The following is a 15,418-nucleotide window of genomic DNA, read 5'->3' as shown; positions in this document are numbered from 1 at the left end:
GCTTCAGGACACTCAGCCACAGTGAAGAGTTTCTGATATAAATCAGAATAGTGCAAGACCTGCAGACAAATAATACTCTCATTACATTGCCTCTCTTGTTCTTGAAAGGGACACATTGCTGGGAGGATAGTGAACATAAGAAACAGAGGCAGCAGTTGGTCGCAGAGATTGTAGCTGAGCCTCGACCTCAATTCCAGTTGCTGCCAGATTTTCAAACTGATTTTCCAACTTGATACCAGTCATATCATAGATTAATTGACTTAGCAACATCCCCCAGCCATGAATACACTCAAATGGAGAAGTGTCCACAATACTGTAGAGTAAAACTTCCAAAGATTCACAACCAAGTGATGAAAATTCTCCTAATCTCAATACTAAATGGTTAGGCCCTCAACCCAAAACTAAATCTTGTTCTAAACTTTATTAAGATAATAGCTGAATTAGACATTTCAGTCATCCAACCCATTCCAACATTCAATAAAATCATGGCTTATCTAATTATGGCTTTAGCTCTTTTTCCTGCCTGCTCCCTTAATCTTTGACTCCTTTGATAGATCAACAAAAAATGTTGAACTGAGGTTCAGGAATATTCCATGCCTCTGCAGCTGTGCAGAAGAGGATTCCAAAGACCAATGGTCCTTTGAGAGAAAAAGAAATCCTCTTCCACTATTTCAACACTCCCTTTTTTTGCTTTGATTTTAACCAGTTATCGTAGGTATATGTTCAGCAGATTCTACTCTGAAGGCAGATACAAAATACTTGCTCAAAGTCTTGGCTATTTCCTGGTTTCCATTATTAATTCACATTTAATAATCCATTCTCAAATGAAATGTGAGCTCTATCATGTTATGATCACTACTAGCAAAAGAATCTTTCCAAGCACTTTAATTATTTCTGTCTTTAATTATTTCTGTCTAACTACGCATTGCAATGTCTCAAATAAAGTATTCTCTGGTTAGTTCCAGAAAATATTGTCCTGAAACTTCCCTTCATATGAACCAACTCCCCCAACAACTCATGTTTAACTTAAAGTTCTCCGTATTCTGAAATCATCTTCCAGCCTACCATTAACCAATTTGATTCATCCCATCTGTGTATTTTTTAAACTCATCCAGGTTATTGCAGTATCTTTCCTCCAAGTTCCAATTATTTCTTGAGGGGAGTAAAATTGATAAATGTACTTCTTTCCTTGGCTATCCCTTATTTCTATCCAGGCTGGTTCTATATCCTCTAAACCAAGACCATTTCTCATCTCTGTACCGATCCCATTATTTATTAATAGATTTACACCACTTCATTTTCTTTTCTTGCATTTCCAACATGACCATTCAGGTACCAGCTACAGTCATTGTGGTCAGAGATAAGTGTAACCATTTCTCTATAATTTTCATCACATCAAACTCATATAGCTTTATTTGAGCTATCAATTCATTCATCTGTTATAAATGCTGACTCCATTCTGATAAAGAACATGACGTTTGGTCATTTTACAATTTTCCCTTTTTTGACCTATTTGTTTTGATTTATTACTGTCACATGTACCTTGGTACGATGAAAAGTTTTGTTTTACATGCTAGTATAGACAGATCATACCATACAAGGTACATTAGGGAAATAGAACAGAACGAGGATTACAACGTTATGGCTGCAGAGAGGGCGCACAAAGAACAATATCAACATTAAATTTGAAATTTGAGAGGTCCATTCAGCAGTTTAATAAGCAGGGAAGCAGTCGTTCTCGAATCTGTTGGTCCATGTGTTTAAGATTTTGTCTCTTCTGCCCAATGGTAGAGGTTGGAAGAGATTATAACCGGGATGGGAGGGGTCTTTGAGTTGGCTGCCTTCCCGAGGCAGTGAAAAGTATGGATGGAGTCAATGGGTGTAAGGCTGGCTTTCTTGATGGACTGGGCTGTGTTCACAACTCACAAACAATATTCGTTTGAACATTATTTGTGCGTGCTCTATCCTGTCACACTCTGTTTACTATTTCCCCACATCACTACCATGCACAATTGTCTTCTTTCTTCAATTTTTCAAATCTCTCTTCGTGTGAACCATGCACGGGAAGGCAATCCAGAATGCATTAGCTACTATTCTGGGGTTTGAGTTTAAATCCCAACATACTAGATGGTGTAATTTGGGTTCAGTTAGAAAAATCTAGGGGAAAAAAAAACAAAGCCTAATCACCATCATGTAACTACCGTTGATTGTCCGAAAAACCATCTGGTTCACTAATGCCCTTTAAGGAGGGAAACCTGCCATCCTTACCTCATCTGGTCATCAAGGGATTCCAGACCCACTCCACCGTGGTTGACTCCTAACTGCTCACTGGGCATTTAAGGATGGGCTAGAAATCCTTGTTTGTTTAGCCGGCAAAACCTACATACCATGAACAAATTAGAAAATAACACTGAGAAATGGCTCCTTCATCTCAAATCTGCACAGTCGAGGGAAGCAACATCTCAGCATCTGCACTGTGCTAAACCCATCAGAATATAAGCTTCAATGAAGTCACCTTTCATTCTTCTAAATCCTGAAGAATGCAAACTCATTCTACTTGATTGTTCATCTCATGAACTGTCCCCTATGGAATTATGGACACAGTACTCGAGGCTCGATCTAACCAAACACTGATACAATAGAAGCAAGACCTCTATCCTGCACTCAGTTCCTCTTGCAAGATGGGCTAGCACACTATTAAGCCTCCCTAATAGCTTGCCACACCTGCGTGTCCACTTTCAGTGATTTATCCAGACGGACACCAAGGTCCTTTAGACATCTCCACTTTCTAGCCTCTTACTAATTAAGAGATAGTCTGCACATCTGTTTCTCCTACCAAAGTGAATAACCTCACATTTTTTCCAAATTAAATTCTATCTTCCGTGACATCAGCGACCAAAGATTTTGTTGCATTAACTGTCCCTCCATGTGGAACAAATTACAACAAACTGATGGGCGTTGATTTTAAGTGTAGGAACTCAAGGTAGAGGCAGAGTAGGATCTTCCACACACCACTTGAACAGTTTGAGGCCATTTCAGCCCGTCTTACACAGAAAGGTTAGCTTTGCCAAGTTTGAGCTGCAAGATGTTCACACTGTTATCACTGTTCCAGCTTCACATTCATCACCATTCTCAAATGAGCATGGTGGAGTCAGTGCTTTATGGGACTACTTAGCTCTGTTTATAGCCTCTTGATTTTGGTGTTCATCAAGCAGACAGCACTTTGTCTCACTTATCCCTTGAAGGCTCCAAAATATAATTATTTTAAACATTTCAGTCCCAAAATCGATCAGATAGAATTGCATTTTTGGGGAATGTTTCTCAAAGGACTAGCATCTGCACATGAATTTATAATTGCTCCTCGAGAACAGAAACAAATCAGAAAATGATTTCCTTTACCAGTATTTAAATAAAACTACTTATCATCAATAGATTCCTCAACAAATTAGCTATTAATTGCTGCTGTGGCACGTCTAGATACATGCCAAACATGCGCAAGTATGATGCTTGCAACTGGAATGGACACACTAGATACAGAAACATTGAAACATAGGAGGAGGAGGCGGCCATTCAGCCCTTCAAGCCTGCTCCACCATTCATCATGATTAGGGCTGATTGTACGAGTCACTAAGCCTAATCCTTCTTTCTCCCCATTAACTTTGATCCTATTCGCCCCAAGTGCTATATCTAGTTGCCTCTTGAATACACTCAATGTTTTGGCATCAATTGCTTCCTGCATTAATGAATTCCACAGGCTCACCAATCTTTAGGTGAAGAAAAGTCTCCTCATCTCCATCTTTAATGGTCTACCCCAAATCCTCAGGCTGGTTCTGGACACGCCCACCATCGGGAACATCCTCCCTGCATCTACCCTGTCTAGTCCTGTTAGAATTGTATAAGTCTCCATAAGATTCCCCCCCATTCATCTAAGCTCTAGCAAAAACAATCCCAACCTAGTCAACATCTCCTCATACGTCAGTCCTGCCATCCCCAATAACAGCCTGCTAAACCTTCACTGTATTCCCTCGAGAACAACCACATCCTTCCTGAGGAAAGGAGACCAAAACTGCACACGATATTATAGGTGTGGTGTGACCAAGGCCATGTATGACTGCAACAACACATCCCTGCTCCTCTACTCGAAACCTTTCGCAATGAAGGCCAACATACCATTTGCATTTTTTACTGCCTGCTGCACCTGCATGCTTACCTTCAACAGCTGGTGTACAAGGACACCCAGGTCCTGTTGCATGTTCCCCTCTCCCAACTTACGGCCATTCAGGTAGGAAACTGGCCTTCTTGTTTCTGCTTCCAAAGTGAATAACTCCACATTTATCCAAATTATACTGCATCTGCCATCGAGTTGTCCAATCCCCAGCCTGTCCAGATCACGCTGAAGGAACTCTACATCCTCATCACAGTTCACCTTCCCACCCAACTTGGTATCATCTACAAAGCTGGAGAAGTTATATTTTGTTTCCCTCATCCAAATCATTAATAAATACTGTGAATAGCTGGGGTCCCGATCCTTGTGGCACCCCACTAGTTACTGCCTATCAATTTGAAAATAACCCAATAATTCCTAACTTTAACCTTGTACAATAATCTCCTATACAGGACCTTGTTAAATGTTTTCTGGAAGTCTAAAAATACCACATCGACTGCCCCCGCACCCCCCACCTTCAACTCTACCAGTTAAATCTTCACAGAATTCTAACAGATTTGTCAAGCATGATTTCCCCTTCGTGGATCCATGCTGAATCTTTCTGATCCTGCCACTGCATAATACTTTCCATACATAAGCTGATCTCCCATGGCACTACCGACAATCAAGTCTGAGATTACTCAGACATTATCTTACACACAATTCACTATATTTTGTCTAAAGCTAACACTGCAAACAATACCAGTGAACTGCCTACAATGTCTTGCAAACTCAAGTATTACAGCATTGTGGTGGCTCAGTGGTTAGCATTAGGGGCCCAAGATCGATTCCATTCTCAAGTGACTGTCCATGAGCAGTTTGCACATTCTCCCCGGGACTGCATGGGTTTCCTCCAGGTGCTCCAGATTCCTCGCCAAGTCCAAAGATGTGAGGGTTAGGGTAAATTGGTCATGCTCAATTGCATGTAGTGTCCAGGAATGTACAGTCTAGGTGTATTCACCATAGGGAAAGGCAGGGTCACAGGGATAGGATAGGGCAGTGGGTCTGGGAGGGAGGGTTTTCAGAGGGTCAGTATGGACTTGATGGGCCAAATGGCCTGCTTCCACACTGAGGGTTCTATGGTTCTATAATCAACAAATGCGCAAGTACAAGCATTCTAGAATGATATAAACTATAAAGGATCAAATCTGACTCAGCAAAATGAAAATGTTTAGAGTAACAGTCAAATATGGAAATAACTTACAAAACATCACAGGAAAACACAAAAATTAAGAAATTAAGAATTGTGATTAAGAAATATTGAAATTATTCAAGTCCTTTGCAATACATTTGAATGAATTTAAAATCGTATTTATGACAAATGAATTGTCATAATTGAAAATTTGAACTGATGACTAAATAAATAGTTATAAAATGACAGTTATGGGAAGACTGTTGAGAAAGACCAAACATATGCCAGGGCACACACAACACAAATTTTAATAAGAGGTAGCAGATGGTTTGAAAGAGAGGAAGGAGGCATGAAGCATGGAAAGTGGCCTCCTCCAGTTGACGTTTCAGAGGCAGTATTCATTCACCGTTGGACAGGCATACACACACACAGAATCCACATTTATATCCGCAAGCTGAGCATCCATTGATGTACATGAGGTTTATCTCTCTGGTATCCCACATAATTTACTGCTGAAATTTATAAAGCTAACTGCTCTGTACACTTCTGTTACCTTCCATTTCCAGAGCAGCAAGTGTTATCATTCTTATTTTATATCCATTAGACTCCACAACAAAATTTCCATTTTTTTTTAAATTCAACAACAGCACCTAGGTTTGACCTTCAATTCCCATGCTGCTGAAACTTCATTGTTAACAAGTCGAAGAAACTGAAACCACATCCAAAATGAATCTCCAATACAGTTAAGTGGCACCGTGCTTTTGACTGATCATATGGAAATACAAAGGGCAAGAAAGAGAACTCGACAATGCATTGTTTCAGAAAATCTGTTGATCTACTGGACACTGACTGCTGGTCAATTCAGTACATAAGTATACACCTTCATTGTTTCGATTTGCTCCAAAAGTGAGTGATATCCACATCCACTCTTCAGGAAGAAACTATTTATCTAAATGAGCTGGTTGACCTGTTGCTTAAGGCTGTCATTCCCACCAAAGGTGCAGAAAGCACAGGGGGTTCATTTTGGATGAAAGCTCATCAACTCAAAAGGTCCGTTTCCATTATTATTTAGTCCAGCTTTGGTATTTGGGGCCTTCCAGAAAAGGAAAGCAAAGGACCCAACATTAAAAAAGATCAACCTAAATACTTCAGTCCACCAATACATTAAAATCTTTCATAAAAAGATGGATGAAGTGAGGGACAGATTTTGGAACTTGTGCTACATTTTCCAAGGCATAACTATGTGGCAAATAACTGGTTCAAATTCTTGGTCATGCCACATATCTGCTTGGTAAGCAATGAACAAAAGCAGAACACATTCCTACCAGCCAACCTTATACCAGCATTGTGAACATGAACCTTTGTTTGACCAGACACGTTACACTTAAATCAATTTTTAATTATGGGAACTCTTCCAATATTAGTTTGTTGCTTTACCTTTTCTTCTGATGAGATTGTGAGCATGTCACTGGCTATCAGACTGCATACTTGATCGATACCAAGGTTGAGGAATTCCTCTCCCAGCACAACCTCTGAGAAATGCTGTTCTGTTCAAAGAAAATAGTTTTCCACAAATTACTTTGATTTCAAAACCACTGTAGCTTAGCACAAGAACTAACTCAAGTTACTCAAATAATTGCATAGAATCCAAGAAACTCAAAAGCAGGCTATATAAACAAAGTGTTGAAAATATTGCAGCAAGTTAAATAGTATCTGTAGAGAGAAATTGAGTTAGTGAGAACAACAATCTATTGTCAGAACAGTTCAGCAATTACTTACTTCAGCAAAAGGAACATTTTCACTGTGACAGTTCTGGCTGTGAAGAGGTGCAAAGACATTGTCACAACTTAACTTTAAAACCCAAGTTACAAAATCCTAACAGGAATACATGAGTTGTAGTTTCTTTACTATTTTGTTTAGGTAAATCAGGCACAGCTAACATACACCTTATGCTACAGTATTTTCCCAAGCAAAAATGCTGCAATAAATCCTAACTGTCTTATTTAAGTTACAACATAATTTTGGTTTCTTCTTTCATAAGGACAATGTTGGGTGCCAAATGGCATGACACACTATTTCTCCAGCCATTTCTAGTTTTTCCTCCATAGAGCACAAACAATGTTATCAGGTGATAACCATGGATTGAGGTTTGTATACTGATCATTATAGCATTTCATTTATGGTTCTTTCAAAGCCTTTTCTCAACCACTTTGTTTGTGACAACAATCCCGCAAGGTTATCTTTAAAAGTCAAGCTTTAGGAGGTGCAACAATCCATTGGAGGTTACTGGAGAGGACTTAAGCCTGATTTTGATCTTGATCACTAACATTTTTAAAAAGATCATTCAATTTGAGGCTTCTTGAGCTAAAAGCATGGCACGTTAAGTTGCACTCTTGCACAATTCATATGATGATAACAAAGTTCAATCAAAACTCCACCTTGTATTCCATTTACAAATGGGTCTCAACTTAAATAACCAATTCTGTACCGGCATTAGGTCAGGGTTAGAATACACATTTATGAGTATTCTCTGTCTTCTACCATTATCTTGAGTTTTTCTAAGTGCCCACTCATAATTTCCTTAATGATCAACTCTAACGCCTACCCACAACAAACATGAGGCTAAGTGCCCTAAGTTTCCTGTTTTTCCTGCCTTGACGAGAAGGACAATGCAACCCTTCCAAGTAGTTTAAAGACTTAGTAGTCTGATGGAACCTTTCTGAAAACTAATGAATTTTGAAAAGTTAACATCGACGCATCTACTACCTCATTTGCTAGCTCTTTTAAGACTTAGGATGATTCTCAACAAGGTCTCACATCCAAAATGCATTTTCTAGAGGGAACTGATAAAACCTTTAGTTATCTCGGGGCGGTGGCTTGAGGGAAATTCTGGAATTTGCATTTTTATCCTTTCTAACTGTTTAAAGATTCATTGGCAATCTTGGGTTTCTTCAGCATATTCACATTGGCCCATGACCCTTTGATCTTTTGCTTGGAAGTTCTGTGTCTGATGCATCCTCTCTCGCTGTCATCAGAAGAGACTCCGGGGGCTTGTGTCTTCGGGTGAACCTGTCGAACTATAACCTGATGTTGTGAGTTTTGACTCTGTTTTGATGAGTTGACTAAAATCCCAGCTCATATTTGTATACATTGCATTCTTCGACTATCTTGGACTAATGTTGAACTGTGTATCATCTGTACTTTTATGCGAAACATTGTTTAAACTAAAGATAACAGAATAACCCCGAAGTAAAGCCATCAGCCATTTTTCTTGACCTTTACTTCTCTGTAATATTCCTGAGTTAATTTTCTTGTGTAAATGCCTTAATGAGAAACATTTTCTTGGCAAAAGGTTGGCCAAATCAAAGCCAAGGTTGTTAGTCATAGTTGGTTAACTGGGAGGGAATGCAGCCAGTATTCCTGATAGGAGGGGCCTGGTTGGAAAGGTTTGTTACATGCTGCAGTTTTGCCTTGGTAGGTTTTAATGTGGTGGGATAATCTACTCGATTCAAATGTTTGACATGGAGGGAAAGATGCATGAAAACCTGTAGCCTGAGCAAGGGGTTGAAATTATTTCATTCACCATAAAATAAAGCCCAAATGGTATTTAGTTGTCTTTGAGCCCATGTGATTCAAGTTCTAAATATTACTCCATAAAAAGCATTTGCGAATCTTGGTGGCATTGCTCATCCAAGGAGTTTGTTCGTGGAGTAAATTAAAATATTTCCTATCAACTGATATTTTGGTGATTATTGAAAATACTTAAATCCTGTGGTTGGAATTTGTGTAGATCTTGGTATGCCTCCACTGTCTTGCCAAAAGTGAGCATCTTTCATTGATTAGAAAGTCTGGCTGGGATATTGGAGAATGTTTGATAAGCTGGCCCATTTGTTCTCCAGATGTCTTCTACGCACTGTGCTTTGATATCTGACATTGTTCAGATACATTGCTGTAGTTTCTGAAATTGTGTTACAAGTGATCACTGCAGGGGAAGACTGGACTCAGGCATGCTAAATGGCTACTTTCTATGGAATAGTTTCAACTAATCACAGCCTAAGGAGTGGGGTGCAGCGATGTGCTGGTCACTAATGACAGTCTGAGATTGGGCTGATGTTCGTTGTCTTGAATAGTGTGGGGGATAAGTTATTTTCCTGCCCTCTCCCTGTAACCCTCTATCTCCTTACTAATCAAAAAGTTATCTGTCTCTAATCAAGAAGCTATCTATCTCTGTCTTAAATACACACAACGATCTGCCCTCTACAGCCTCCTGTTACAATAGGTTTCACAGATTCACCATCCATGGGCTGAAGCAATTCATCATTATCTCCATTCGAAAGGGTTGTCCCTTCACTGAGGTTATGCCCTCAACTCTCTCCTTCCAAGTGGAAACATCTTCCCCACCTCCATAAAATCAGGAAATGTCCTTGAAGACCACAACAATTACCGAACATGTTTGAAATCGTTCCCTTATTCCTACGTGGAGTCAGATGTCAGCATTTTGAAACCTTTTTTTTATACCTAGCAATGTACGACTGTATTTAATCCCTCAAACACCTTTTACCTTGTTTACAGATTGAAACACATTGCTTCAAATTGACAATTGTTTCTTTACTCTCCATTCAAGGGATGTGGCTGTTGCTGGCTGAACAATGTCCATCGCCCATCCTGAATTTTCTTTGTGAAATGCGGTGATGAGCCATCTTTATGAACCACCACAGTCCCAGGGTGGGACAGCCGCAGTGCTGGCAGGTAGAAAGTTCCAAGATTTTGACCTAGTGACGGTGATCTAGTTCCGTTTCAGAATGGTGTGAGACTTGACAGGAGCACCACCTCCACCTGAAAGCTCCCCATGCATCAGCTGCCCTGTCTTTTAAGAGCCCCTGTCTTCATAAGGAGCCCAAGAGAAACATTGGAGCACAGACCATGAGACATAAGAGCAAATTTGTTCAAAAGGACTCAGAGTCTCGCACCACAGAAAAACCTCATCATGTCTGTGCTGGCTTACTGAGATTGTTATCTAATAAGTGCTGCCCCAGTGCTGATTTGCAGCTTGTCTTTCTGCTCAAGCAGATGTCTAATTCTCTTTTTGAAAATAAGTTGAATCTGTTTGACTCACATAGTCTGTGTATTCCAGATCAAAAATACTTGATGAATTAAATTAAAAATCCATCTATGTTGTACACCCGGCATTTTGTTATTAATCTTGAATCACCTTGTGCACACGATTTTGTTTGCTTGCATCTCTTCACGATAAACACCCAGGTTTATTTTCTTGGAAGGAAAGCACAGGGGAAATTAAAATTGTTGAAATCTTGAAATATTGAGTAAGTTTTGTTTTTCATTTTAGTAATGTTTATGTTCAATCTACTTGCTGTATTTGGTTTGTAAGCTTTCCTTCTTTTGATGTTGTGTCTTTTAAATGTTAGTATTTTATATTTTGTTTCCTGAGAAGCAATGAATGAATTCAGACTGTTGAATAAGAAGTACCTCTCCATCTTCAGATTTTCAAATAATTGTTATAGTTTGAAGCTTAGAATTGATTTATCATCTTTGAACCAAATCTAAACCCGGTGCATCAGGAAACAGCGTACAAAATGCGGAGGAATGTTGTACAAAATGCGGAGGAATGGAAATGTGGGAGATATAGCAGTTTGGATCGGAAATTGGCTTGCTGAAAGAAGACAGAGGGTGGTAGTTGATGGGAAATGTTCATCCTGGAGACCAGTTACTAGTGGTGTACTGCAAAGGTCAGTGCTGGGTCCACTGCTGTTTGTCATTGTTATAAATGACCTGGATGAGGGCGTAGAAGGATGGGTCAGTAAATTTGCAGACGACACTAAGGTCGGTGGAGTTGTGGATAGTGACAAAGGATGCTGTAGGTTGCAGAGAGACATAGATAAGCTGCAGAGCTGGGCTGAGAGGTGGCAAATGGAGTTTAATGCAGACAAGTGTGAGGTGATGCACTTTGATAGGAGTAACCAGAAGGCAAAGTACTGGGCTAATGGTAAGATTCTTAGTAGTGTAGATGAGCAGAGAGATCACGGTGTCCATGTACACAGATCCTTGAAAGTTGCCATCCAGGTTGACAGGGCTGTTTAGAAGGCATACAATGTTTTAGCTTTTATTAATAGAGGGATCAAGTTCTGGAACCAAGAGGTTATGGTGAAGCTGTACAAAACTCTGGTGCGGCCGCACTTGGAGTATTGTGTACAGTTCTGGTCACCGCATTATAAGGAGGATGTGGAAGCTTTGGGAAGGGTGCAGAGGAGATTTACTCGGATGTTGCCTGGTATGGAGGGAAGGTCTTACGAGGAAAGGCTGAGGGACTTCAGGCTGTTTTCGTTAGAGAGAAGAGGTTGAGAGGTGACTTAATTGAAACATATAAAATAATCGGAGGGTTAGATAGGGTGGTTAGGGAGAACCTTTTTCCTAGGATGGTGACGGTGAGCACGAGGGGGCATAGCTTTAAATTGAGGGGTGAAAGATATAGGACAGATGTCAGAGGTAGTTTCTTTACTGAGAGAGTAGTAAGGGAATGGAATGCTTTGCCTGCAACGGTAGTGGATTTGTCAACTTTAGGTACATTTAAGGCGTCATTAGATAAGCATATGGACGTACATGGAATAGTGTAGATTAAATGGGCTTGAGATCGGTATGACAGGTTGGCACAACATCGAGGGCCGAAGGGCCTGTACTGTGCTGTAATGTTCTATGTTCTATGAAGTCCATCGGGATCCAGGAACTTATGAAAACAGACTCATCCGCTTGCTCAATTCTGCTTTCCGAGTGATTATAACTTCACCAGACTACATGATTCTTCCAACTTCATAACTTACAGGTATTATTGAAGTGTGAGCAGAAGTTAAAACTTGCCTAACAATGACCCAACTATTCCTTCTCTCTGCTTCCTGTTAGCTAACCAATCCTCTATCCTTAACAACACAAAAGCAGAAAGTGCTGGAAAAACTCACCATCTAGGAAAAAAACAGAAGTATCAAGAGCGATGAATTTTCTTTTGAATACACGTGTGAAGAAGAGTCATTGCACTTGAAGCTTTAACTAAACCATTAAACAAAATTAACAAATTAGCACATTAAACAAAACGGAAACGAGGGAACATTTTCTCAGCCCGAGAGTGGTGGGCCTGTGGAATTCATTGCCACGGAACGTAGTGGAGGCCGGGACGTTAAATGTCTTCAAGGCGGAGATTGATAAATTCTTGATCTCACAAGGAATTAAGGGCTACAGGGACAGTGCAGGGAAGTGGAATTGAAATGCCCATCAGCTACGATTAAATGGCGGAGTGGACTCGATGGGCTGAATGGCCTTACTTCCACTCCAAGGTCTTATGGTCTTATAATCAATCTCTCTTTAAAACTTAACATCAACAACGTATCAACAAGCCTTTCGGTCCAACAGTTTCCCCAATATCTACACCCTGGTAATGGTGATGGTTCAAGTTCCTCCCTGCCCTCACCTCACTTCATGATTTTTAAGTATCTTTGGGAAGGTTTCTTAGTTACCTATAGAGAAGGCAGACACAACATACATACTCAGCATCACCATAATTCCTTTGTTTACTGTTAGCTATCACCAAAGTCACCCTCTAGAAGGCCAACACTCAATTCAGCTATTCTTTTCTTGTTTAAGTACACATAGAAACTCTTACTGTGTTTTTTAAAACTAGTTTCTTCTCCTTCAATTTCCCCTTCAACTTTTTTTAAAGTGTTTCTTTGCTGACGCCTAACATCTTTTGACCTACCACCAATGTTTGCAGAACTGTCCAGTGTCTCTTTCAATTTGATACTATTCTTAAGCTTCCTAATTTAACCATGGATGACTCATCCTTTGTTTAAAAAAAACTCCTTTTCACTCAGTCAGGCCTTTACAAAGAATTATTGCCTATCTCCTTAAAGGAATGCCTCTCCATGTCTACTGTTCTTACCTTTAAATCTAGTTTTCCAGCTCACTTCAGCTAATTTCACCATTTCATTACAACAGTTTTGTCTAGGTTTACCTTTTCCCAGCTTCCTGTCATTCCAAAATATAAAATAACTGTTCAATTATCAAATATTAGCCAATGGTCACCTTGTGGCCATGTCTCTGTAACTTTAGGATTTATGCATTTAGTTCTGTGCCAACAATTCATCCAATTTGTTATCTACGTTACACATTCAGATGCAGAGCCTTTAACTCCATCATTTTTGCAATCCCTGGCTTTATCAGCTGATTCACTCAAACTTTTACACTCTGCCCCATTCCTCACACTTTGGCTAGTAATACCCATTGCTACCCTGCTCTATTACGTTGATGTTCCTCGTCAATTTACCATATCTCCTCTCACATGAATGTTTCTCTCTACAATTCAAAGCCCTCTCTATAATTTAATTATACAATTCACAAGGACATTGGTCTGCATAAAGTTCAGGTAAAGAGCAGCCCAACAGTAATCTTACGCACTCTGTAAAAGAACTGGCTCCACTGCCATGAATTGAAACTATTTCCCTCACACCAGTCTCTGAGCCATACTAATCTCTAATCTTACTTAGCCAATGTCAAATTGCTTGTGGCTCAGGTAATAATCCAGAGATTATCACCTTTGAGGTCCCCAAGCAAAACATCTATCCTATTCCAACATACATCATCGGTATCTGTGCGGACCTTACTGGAACTCTTCCCCCTCTTGCTGCAAATTGCATTCCATCCCCGAGCAGATGTTCTAAACCCTGGCACTGGACTGGTATCCAAGCAGCCTGAACTCTTACTCTTTGTGGTAGAGAACTGTGTCAATTCCTTGTGCTAGCACTGCTTATTAATTTTGTGTTCAAAATTGTGAATGAATTTATCTTAATTATTTTACTGAATGAGGGAGTGATTTTGTTTATTGCTGATTCAACTGAAGCACAAATTTTTGCTGGATCACTTATCACCAGGCCAAATCTTACTACCCTATCTAACAGACATCTCGCTTGAAATGCTGCATATCAAAATCTCTCTCAAATTTTCTAAAGCGTTTAATACTGTACATGGCAAGCAATTAAAATTCTGATTCATCTCAGGTAGCTCCTCGAAGCTTAACACAGATAAAAACGTCCTGTGCATCTCGCTAAGGTCACAATTCAATTGGGAGGAGTGCGCCAATAATTGAGGCCCCCTTATTCCTCAAGCCTAGCACAACGTGTCACTTCCCAATTGCACTTCCAAGATCATCAATTTGCCCGAATGCTATTCAGGGCAAAAGTAATACACACCATTTTCATAACTGACAGAAAAATAACTTTTCACTGTAAACAAACGGTGAATAAAAAAAATGGATCACAATCATGTAAACCCCAAACACACAAGCTCTCACAAAGAAGGCAGCCAAAAGTACCTCAAAAGATTGTGTATAGGAAAATATGGACAGGGAAAGACAAATTCTGCATTTCAAGAGTCCAGGCCTTAAAACATGGAACAAGTTGTTTCTCAAAGTTTCTTAAGGCTTAAGTGATTGTTACAACTCACTGCAGTAGTGTGCTCAAGTCAAGCCCTGCTATTCTCAGAGTTGTTACAAAGTCAAAGATTTTAAAAGGTAAGCTAAATTCCTCAATTTAACAGGCTTTTAGACCCAGGTTCATAGAAAGCACAGACCAGGTTTCTGCATTTAACATGGGTCACTATTTATTAGAAGTGATTAGACTCTAGCTACAGGCAAATAATTGTGAACTGTAGGCATATAACGCCATAAATTAAAACTCTAATCCTTTATCAACTTCCACTTACAAGTATGCACACACACGCGCGCGCACACACACACACACACACACACACACACAGAGAGAGAGAGAGGAAGCAGTTCAGTGGCTCCTGTTCACAAGGGCTGCTGTGTTGTTTATACATGGTTCCTGTGCTGGTCAGAATGCTGCTCTTTAGAAGCTTCCACTGATTTGTCACAGGGTGGCTAATTCATCTTCATAATGACGACTTCTTAAAAGTCATAACTTATCGTAACTGCTGAACAATAAAATAAACTGATTTTCCTCAAGCATAAATTGGCTTTTTTTTGCAGAGAATAGTGTGTGTTCCTGGAGGTCAAATGTCTC

The 15,418-nt window shown here is 39.8% G+C and overlaps 1 protein-coding gene across 1 annotated transcript in view; it reads right to left on the bottom strand.

Annotated features, from left to right (window-relative positions):
• The window catches only part of klhl2 (kelch-like family member 2), a 204,751-nt gene that overhangs the window by 52,083 nt on the left and 137,250 nt on the right, over window positions 1-15,418 (bottom strand). Inside the window, exon 6 of the mRNA XM_059645733.1 lies at window positions 6,774-6,883. Within this exon, the coding sequence (XP_059501716.1) occupies window positions 6,774-6,883 (110 nt within the window). The remainder of the gene's footprint in view (window positions 1-6,773; window positions 6,884-15,418) is intronic.

Source organism: Stegostoma tigrinum, chromosome 1 (genome assembly GCF_030684315.1).
Source record: "Stegostoma tigrinum isolate sSteTig4 chromosome 1, sSteTig4.hap1, whole genome shotgun sequence".
NCBI lineage: Eukaryota > Metazoa > Chordata > Chondrichthyes > Orectolobiformes > Stegostomatidae > Stegostoma > Stegostoma tigrinum.
This window is presented reverse-complemented; position numbering and strand designations above follow the sequence as displayed.